The sequence below is a fragment of the Cololabis saira genome, chromosome 21 (assembly GCF_033807715.1).
Source record: "Cololabis saira isolate AMF1-May2022 chromosome 21, fColSai1.1, whole genome shotgun sequence".
Classification (NCBI taxonomy): domain Eukaryota; kingdom Metazoa; phylum Chordata; class Actinopteri; order Beloniformes; family Belonidae; genus Cololabis; species Cololabis saira.
In genome coordinates this window covers 11,704,562-11,714,344 of record NC_084607.1, presented here as the reverse complement: position 1 = coordinate 11,714,344, position 9,783 = coordinate 11,704,562, and the positions used below count along the sequence as shown (strand labels likewise).

Here is a 9,783-nt window from a genome sequence, read left to right as displayed (position 1 = left end):
GGTCTGAGCCCACAGTTGTAAATGATGTGTAGGCAGCACTGCAGTTTTTGATGCTGTTTTGCCATTTCCTCCGAACAAGGATGTAGTCTAGCTGTGACAGGTATCCAGGAGGAGACCTATGGATCCACAGTCTGTTCGGGCGGTTCTGAAACCTTGTGTTTGCAGCAACAAGATTCGACTGTTCCATGAGGTCTGTCAGGAATCGGCCATTCTTGTTAGTGTCTTTGTGGTATGTGAATCTGGCCCCCTGTGTGCAGGGACAGCAGACACAGTAGTTGACAGCACTTTGTAGAAGTTTTCGGTATCAGTTGTATACCATTCCTCATTGGTGGGACTATAGACACAGATGACAGTTGTTTGTAGATTGCCTAATAGCGTTAGGACCACAATGCGCTCACTGATTTTATTAATATTGTGGCATGCTCTCTGAGCTCTGGGGGAGAGGAGAAAGCCAACGCCCCTCACTGTAGCATTGATGGTGTTTTTCTCTGCTGAGACTGTTACAAGTAGGTAGGCGCCAATCTTTTCCTGCATCAGAACTTCAATATGATGGATTCGGTGCTCCTGCAGACAGATGACATCAATGTTATATTGGAGGCCATGGTGGTGAAGTTCTTCTTTCTTTGAAACATGGTTGATTGTTTGAACATTGAAGGTGCTGATATTGCAAGGGAACATGCGACGAATGAATCTTCTGTCCGGGTCATCTTTGTCCAAGTCAGAGCTGATCCTTCCATCCGGCTTTTGGACCAGTTCATCATACATTGTGGCAGGGCCCACAGTGGACTTAGAAGGCCTGGGGGGGACAGGGGCTTTAACCCTGGTGCTGTTAGGTCGTGACATCATTAACCTTGTCGTTTGCTTTAGTGCCTATGAGGGCGCAACTCCTTCAGTCACCCTTTTCTGTTGGGGGTGGTCCCTTAGCCTTTGTTCAACCATGGACTACCTGCAAGGCAGCAGGACTATTTAACCATAGCTGGTGCAGGGATCGGTATGCAGCCAGGGCGTATCCACACACCCGTGGGCCTTGTGCTACATATCTTTTAAGGTGTCCCTGTTCCTCCAATAAAGCTTATTCTATTCTATTCTATTCTATTCTATTCTATTCTATTCTATTCTATTCTATTCTATTCTATTCTATTCTATTCTATTCTATTACTGCAGATGTCTTTATGTCAGACACTTGACCCTTTGCTGCTTATTTTTCCCACAACTGACGTAAAACATCACAAAACATTAAAGTGTAAAGATAATACTGGACTGGGCAGACAACATTGATGCCATATACAAAAAGGGACAAAGTCAGCTACACTTGTTAAGGAGACTGAGGTCGTTTGTTGTCTGTAGACCACTTTTAAACACCTTTTATGATACTATTGTTGCATCAGTTGTTTTTTATTCTGTTGTGTGTTGGAGAGGGGGGAGCTCAGAAAGGGACAAGAAAATAATGAATAAGCTGCTCAAAAAAGCTAGTTCTGTCCTGGCAGGCCCTCTCGAGTCTGTTGAGCAGGTGGGTGAGAGGAGAATGTTGCACAAACTGACATCTATAATGGACAAATCCTCCCACCCCCTGCATGTGACGGTGAGCGCCCTGATAAGCTACCGCAGTGGCAGACTCAAACACCCCCAGTGCAAGACAGAACGTTTCCGGAAGTCTTTTATCCCAATGTCAGTCAGACTTTTTAACAGTTCCATATAGTTTTTACTGTTGTTGTTGTTGTTGTTGTTGCTGTTATCTAGGCCGATTATCCATATACTGAACCGGGCGAGCACCAAGGGGCAGCAGCCAATGAGGGGGCACCAAATCAAATGACTAACTGAACCATATATGTCATATTTTATTTTCTTTATATATTTGCTGGAAGAGGAGCAAACAGATACAGCAGTAACCAATGATAAAATAAAAATACATGAAAATAATAATAAAATTAAAAGAATTGCGTTTGAGTGAGAGCCTTAACAACTTAACAACTTTAAATCTAACAGCCCACACATTGCTATTTTATTAATGTGCTGTTCCATACCTTCACATCAGCTCAGTCAGTAGGCCTGTTTGATTGTTTAGTCATATGCTGTAATAGTTTTGCATGTAGTCCCTCAGACAGGCCATATATGATGGAAATGATGGCAGTTATCAAGTGGTGTTACATTGACATGCGAGTTACATTCTGATTGGAGCATCAGTGTAGTTTGTAGACTTATGTCCATCTGTGGTGTTACTCTTAGTTGGTTGCTTGTCTTACATTTATTTGTAGTATGAGTGTTGAGCATGCACTTCAGCCATAGGTTCATGTAAATCTATGGTCTTTATAACCATAGTAAATGTTGCTTTTTTACCGTAAAATGTTGGAGGAAGGGGGCACCACACCGACTTAATCCGGGTCTGGCTGTTATTATCTAGGGACAGTCGCATGACATTACTGCAAAAAAAAAGCACTTTAAACCACTGCACTTTTACTGTTTTTATATCCTTTTTTTACTGAGCCTTTTTAAATGTTTTTTATCCAGCAAGCAGAGTACAGTCTTTCTATGTTTTTTTATGTTTTTATGCTAATAAGCGACTTGTTGCTGCTACCTTTTTACCAGTACTAGATTATGGAGATATTTTGTACATGAATGCTTCTGCTAAATGTCTTCATATGATCAATACTGCATATTCTGCTTCCCTGAGGTTCATTACAAATTGTAAACCATTGACACATCACTGTGAGTTCTACTCTCGGGTTAGATGGTCTTCTCTGGCCACCCGAAGGCTCAGTCATTGGTATACTTTTATATATAAGGCAATGCTTGGTCTGCTGCCTTCTTACATCTGCTCCTTGATTGTACAGAGAAGTCCTGGTTCTTACTCGTTCCGTTCACAAGACTATACCTGTTGCTTTCTGTTCCTTTTGCCTGAACTGAACTGGGTAAACGAGCCTTTGTTTTTTCTGCTCCTTCAGCCTGGAACACATTACAAAATGACTGGAGGCTAACGGGGTTAATTTCTTTGAGTACTTTTAAATCTAAATTGAAAATACCTGAGGCCGACTCCATTACATGTTCCTGTTTTTTGTGATTTGCTTGCTTTTTTTAATTTAATTTTAATTGTATTTTATCTGTTGGTGTTTTATCTGTCATTTGTAACTCTGTGTAACTATGTGTTGTATTTGCTGCTGCCTATCTTGGCCAGGTCTCCCTTATAAAATAGGTTTTTAATCTCAATGGGATGTTAAATAAAGGTTAAGGATGCAGCCAGACTCCCCCACAATAGAGGAATGGAGTGATATTGTTAATGAAATATATAAAATGGAAAGGATTACTTTCTCACTTCAGCTACAAATGGATAAATTCACATGGTCATGGTCAAAATGGGTCTCCTATATGCAAAAGTCACAATTACCTAGAAACTAAATTACTTGTCTCCACCCACATACTTTCTCGGTCATTTCCCTGTTGGTTTGAAGGACTGCCAGGTTTTATGCGTTTTATACGTACATAGTTTTATGTGTGGGTATATCCAAACCCTTATAATATTGTAGTTTGGTCTCCCTACAACTGAATGTAGTCGCTGTTACAAGCCCATACATCCCGTTTTGATTCATCATTGTTCCTTTTTTTTGTTGTTTGTTTGTTTGTCTTTAGTTAGTTCTGTTTGTTTGTTTCTCCTTAAAAAATATAAATGTACGCAGGTTTTGTTTCTTTCAACATTACACAACTATAGGGCAACAGCTATGTTTTGACATGCTGATGTTTTTCTTTCTTCCTGACAATAATTGTAAACTAATTGTACACCAGCTGTGTAATGTAAGATGTGAGGATAATAATAATAAAGAAAATTATAAAAATAATAAATAAAGGCTAAATAAATTTAAAAAAAATGTAATTTATCTACTATTCGTCTGTCCTGTTTTTTTTTCTGTTCTGTGTCGTGCTGCGGTAACAAATGAATTCCCCATCGGGGATGAATAAAGTCTACCTTTTTACCTTTAACATATATGCAGTACTCGAATTGAGGGGGGATGAGGGGGGATGGCATCCCTGCTGAAATAAAAACAGACCAAATCATCCCCCCTGTAAAACTGCCATCCCCCCTTTCCATCCCTTATGTCATTTCATCAATGAATTTGGTTTTACTGCTATTTCAACATTTAGAGTCATCACCAGAAAAATAACACCAGAAAAATAACTTATTTGACAATTTTCACCTGTTTCAAGTAAATTTTCACTTGAAATAATGATTTATCTTTTCATTACAAGCAAAAAAATCCTGTTCCACTGGCAGGTTTTTCTACTTATTTTAAGTGAAAATCTACTTGAAACAGGTGAAAATTGTTGTTTTTTCCAATGATGAGTCTTGTTTTAAGCGTAATGAGATTTGTTTTACTAAAATGAGACATTTTAACTAGAAATAAGACAAATATTCTTGTTAAGATTTTGAGTTTTTGCTGTGATCCATTTTATTTATCCTGTGAAGGACAGAGTCATATTGATAAGTTCAGAAAACTGTTTTTTATTGTTGTGTTTTGATGTATTTGATGTAAGCCCAGTGGATATTTAAAGCTTACAGAAGGCTGCATTTAACTGCTGCTATGTCATTCCTGCAGTATTTCTGCAGGTGTTTTGGTCACTGCTATTATTTTTGATATATTATATTATTTGTAATCAGCACAAAATATCTGTCCCCATATGATAAAATCCACTATCCCCCCTGATTTTTTTTTTTTTTTTTTACAACTCGAGTACTGCATATATATATATATATGTTTGTGTCTGTGGAAATGACTTGCAGAAAGGATGCTCGACACCATAATGAAACTTGACAAATCACCTAGTTCTTCTTCTTCCGGTGCTCGGGGGCGTGTCCGTGGCCACGCCCAGATGCGCGTTCCCGGGAAGCGTCTCTTCTTTCTCTCTGTTTCTCAGGAGGAGAGGAGTGGTCGCCGTCCGTGCTCGGGACTGCCTCGTCATTGTGCTGCTCGCAGGGACTCGCGTGGTCACTGGTAAGCTCCCAAAAACATTTAAATCTATACTATATTTAAAAAAATTAAAGTTCTTCTCTGTGCATTTTGTTTTAGTTGCGTAAAACTTGCAGATACGTGGCTGGTGATGTGGACACGCACCAGCCCGGTGTCTGCAGGGGGGGTGAATTGTTTTTGTCTCGTGTGCTACCAGCGTTGCTTAAGCCTGATTTATGGTCCTGCGTTAAATCGACGCAGAGCCTACGGCGTAGGGTACGCGGCGACGCGCACCGTAGGCCCTGCGTTGGTTTAACGCAGAACCATAAATCAGCCTTTACATGCCACTCCCCGTGCGACCACAATGTGCTCGTGTTGTCTTCAACATATCGATCTTTCTTTGTTTTTTTAAAAGGACATTGTAACCCCACTTTGAAAGCAGCCTTTGAAACGTAAATTAAAACCAGAATCATGTTCTGCGTTAAGCAGATGTGCATATATTAGGGTTAAACTTGCTTAAACAAAAAGTGTAACAGCCGTCCAATCAAGTTTCGCTTTGCTTTTCAGTGGAAAATGTCAAAAATGACTTGTCTGTCTTAAGTTTCGATATTATTTTATTAGCTGGCAAGCACATTTACATTAGGCTGAGTTGGTTCCTCTTTTCTTCTTAATGACGCTTCTCACATCTGTTCGATACTTAACACATACTCGTCCAAATAACCTTCCGCGCAGAAAGTAGTCCCCCTGTCCGCCATGCACCATTTTTCTTAACTAGTCTTTTGTTATCTGGTTAGGTTCGACGACACTTATATTTGCATGCAAGGGTTGAATAAACAGTTTTTACAGTCCAGCTTGTGTGACTGTGCACCATATTATTCACACTGATGGAAATGAAACGCATACAAGGAGTTTATATTTGAATAACAAGGATAACAAGCCTTCTGTCTGCGCCAAAATCAACATTAAAGCTAAACATGGTCACAAGGTCACACGATCAAGTTGTGCAAGAGTTTTTAACCTAAACTCTCAAATCTTGGTTATTGAGTAACTTCCTGTTTGAGGCACAGCCACAGTCCAGACAGAAGTATTTAAATTTGTAATAAGAGCATGCAATCTTTATAAAAAGAAAAAAAAAATCAGTGAAAAGACTGTGTGAAAGCATTCGTGAAGTTTATAATTTAAGTTGTGCACTTTTTTTTTAAATTAAATTGGTAAATGGACTGTTTAACTTAATTTTGTTTGACTCTACTCTTCTCTGGTTCGATGAAATAATGTGTCTCTTTAATGATGTATTTTAGGTACTTGGTGGTGTGCAAAATTGTACTTAAAGGCCAGGCATGGATACTGAAAAAAGTGAAGTTTTGGATGCGTCAGAGACTCCACAGCAAGAGGAGACCGGAATGGAAAAACAGGATAAACTGGAGACCAAGGAACCCACAGAGCCTGAGAACCCAGCAGCTGCTGTGCAAGAGTCTGAGCAGCTGGCAGCAAACGGTCATACTGCAGAAGTGGTGACCATGAAAGAAACAGAAGAGCTGGCGGCACAAGACGACGCAGGAAAGACTGTTGGAGACGACTCGGAAAAACCTGACATGGAGTCTGTGCCCGGTGCGATGGCACCACCAGAACCACATGAGTCATCTGAAAAGGTCACTGACCCAGTTGTGGCTTTAGACGCCGAACCAGAAAACACTGAACAGCCGCCCGTGCCAGAGAATAACCCAGAGCCTGTACAAATGCATTTGGCAGAGAGCGCCCCTGAACCAGAGCCAGCAAAATTGGCAGAATCAGTTCCAGCAGCTGAAGTACAAGAGCAGGCGTTACCTGTACAAGCAGCAGCAGCACAACAGCCAGTTGATGCACAGCCTGCCCAGCCTGCCCAAGAGGAGAAGGTGGTGGAAAAAGTGGAGACTGAGAAGGAGCCGCAAACCGCAATGGAGACAAAGGCAGAGGAGGTAGCGGCGGAAACTGTTCTGGTGACAGAAGATTCATCAGAAAAGCCAGCGGCAGCAGTGGAGAAGGAGGGAGCCGCTGAGATTGGAAGTGGTGAAACTGCACAGGGCGTGCCGAAAGTTAGCCCTGATGAATCTGTCGCTGTAAAGGGAGCTGGGCCAGAAGGGGAGGGTGTTAAATCTGAGGAGGAAGGTGCCGAGCCTCAAAAAGAAGACGATGTTCCCGCATCTGGGTCCCTGTCTTTTGCTCTTTTAGATCAGGATGAGACCAGAGATGCTCTGCGAGTCTCTCGCACCCTTGTAGTCCTTAGAGGCCTTCCAGGCAGCGGTAAAAGCCTCTTGGCGCGCGCCATAGCGGATTCCTACAAAGACCACTGCTCCGTTATCTGTGCCGACGACCATGGTATCAAGCCAGAAAGCCCAGAAACGTCTGCAGATGGGTTCAAAGCGCTGGACGAGGCTCTTGTGGCCCGCTGCGGTGACGGGACGACCTCCTCTGTCCTGATCGTGGTGGACGACACCAACCACACCCACAATCGTCTGGCCCGTCTGGGAGAGATTGCCGAGGAACACCATCTCGTTGCCATCTTCTTGGAGCCACAAACCGAGTGGAGCCGAGATCCTGCACAGCTGGAGAAGAAGACGGCGCGGGGACTGAAGGAGGCCCAGCTGGAGGCAATGAAAGCCCCACTTGAAGAAACGTCCCTTCCTCTTTTCTTTGGCTGGTTTCTTGTGTCTTCAGTGTTGGACAAGATTAGGTGTTCATCAATGGACTTCCTGAAAACGCTGGACACATTGGATTCCTTCAAGAAACACATGGCTGCCTGTGGGTATATCTGAAGTTCCCTTGTATCTTTTTAAGAAGAATAACACGTTTTAGTTTGAGTGAATCTGATTTATGTCTTCTGATTGCAGTCACAGGAAAAGCTGAGGAGGTTGTGGACCTGGAGCAGTACTATAAGGCCAGAGGACTTCTCCACTGCACGACAAAGTTCTGTGACTATGGAAATGCTGCAGGAGCAAAAGAGTATGCCGAGAATACCGTAAGAAACTATATTTAAGCCTTCCAGTCATTAACTTTAAAAAAAAAACTGAAATGTCAGTATTAATTTGTGCCGTTCCCTTTTTTTTTGTCTTCCTCCCACTGTAGGATGTTAAGAAGAACTACGGTTCTGCGTTTGAGCTGTCCCTGACTGCTCTCTTTGTCACCCCTCGCACTTGTGGTGCAAAAGTGTCCCTAACGGAGAACCAGCTTCTCCTGTGGCCGGCCGATGCTGAGCAGGAAGCAGAGTCCGCCGTCCCCGGGGCCGCCTCGCTGCCTCTGGGAAGCCGTGCCCATGTCACTCTAGGCTGCGCCGAGGGCTTCGAGCCGGTTCAGACGGGCCTGGATCTGCTCCAGATCCTGGTCCTGCAGCAGGAAGGCCAGCAGGGCGAGGTGGTGGAGGAGATGGAGCTCGGCTCTCTGACCTACTTCGGCGAGGGTCGGTGGCTGCTCAGCCTCCGGGAACCCATCTGCGCCCCCGCTTGCTTCTCCAGCTTCTACGGGCGCAAGGAGGTAGAGCCGACCAAAAAAGAACCCGAGAAGAAAAAGAAGCCGAAGTGTGCCATACTGTAGGTGGCGACATTAGGTGTGGTCTCTTGACTGGTGAATTAAAACTTAGGCTTACTTTGTGCAAGGTTTGTGTGTTTGTGCAGTGTTAAGGGTTTCAGTTATAGCCACCCTGACTCCACAAGCTGTGCCTTCCTTTTTTTCTTTTTTTTTTTTTTTTAATTTGCACCACAACCTAAGATGCCTTTGACTGGGCCAGACTTGTCGTCAGCATGGTTCGGTTTTTCTTTTTCTTTTGTGTCGGTGCCACAGTTTCGTTGCCTGGTTATCTGCTGAGATCCTGTTAGCTGCAGTTTTGCGTAGTATAGCCTCTTCCACCAGCTCCACCACCTATCTGAAACGTAGATCTCCTCTTCTATACAGTGTTTCTCAGTATTCCAAATGTGATTGACTAGTTACATCTGTTGCATGCATCTGTGATTAAGCGTATCAATATTTACACATAACCAATCTGTAGCTCTCTGGCAGGTAATTCTGATGTAGTCATCCACATAGCTTTAAGTTTAGGCAACAATATGATATCTTTTGCTTCTGTGCAGCCTAGGAAATAATTGTGAAAGCATACGGGCCAAAGTTTTCTATTAAGTGTATTAGAATGAATGTCTTGTCATAGAGATCCTTCCTTGTAAAATCTCTGCATTGTGCATAGTTTAAAAGGGAGAATGCTGATGCATTTGGCATTTGTTTCAGAAGCTTGCACTTTGTATTTATGAAATGCTGTGAATCCAATTCCATGTTTTGCAATCTTTTTCTACTGCGCAATCCAGTTTGAAAAGCACTTCATGTATTGCATTTCAATTTGTATCTTGTGACTGTAATTTTTGAAGGGCAAGTCCTACTTGTGTAGCTCTTATGAATCACTATTTTTTTGCACTTGTTTTGTACACACTCAATAAAAAGAGAGAACCTGCTTCGCTCCAGTATGCTGGTCTTGTTTTGTACCTATAACTGATAACCAGGTTAGTTTCATCTGCATGTGTGGACCTTCCCTCGGACATGCTTGTAGTTAATGATGTGAGCCAGCAGGGGGCACTGTTGACATGTCTATATATCAGAGTGTAAGGGTTTGTTTTTTTTAACAGGTTTTTGAGGTGGCATAACCTCAAATGGCTTCCTCTTCAACATGTCTTGAGGAAATGGCATGCAACCCTCAAGTATAAAATAAAAGAGATGGCACAATTTGCTTGAAAGACCTCAGCTTCGTCTTGCACAAATAACAAAAACTGTTACCTGCAGTTAATCAACAGATTAGATGTGACATCTGCAGTTCAGTTTACTGCACCTC

General features: G+C 42.5%; 1 protein-coding gene across 1 annotated transcript; it reads left to right on the top strand.

Annotated features, from left to right (window-relative positions):
* Positions 1-4,874: 4,874 nt before the first annotated feature.
* On the top strand, positions 4,875-9,419 carry cnp (2',3'-cyclic nucleotide 3' phosphodiesterase). Its single transcript, XM_061712433.1, has 4 exons — positions 4,875-4,982; positions 6,236-7,715; positions 7,805-7,932; positions 8,040-9,419. The coding sequence occupies exons 2-4, from the start codon at positions 6,275-6,277 to the stop codon at positions 8,502-8,504; spliced, it is 2,034 nt and encodes a 677-aa protein (XP_061568417.1). The 5' UTR covers positions 4,875-4,982; positions 6,236-6,274; the 3' UTR covers positions 8,505-9,419.
* The last annotated feature ends 364 nt before the right edge of the window (positions 9,420-9,783 follow it).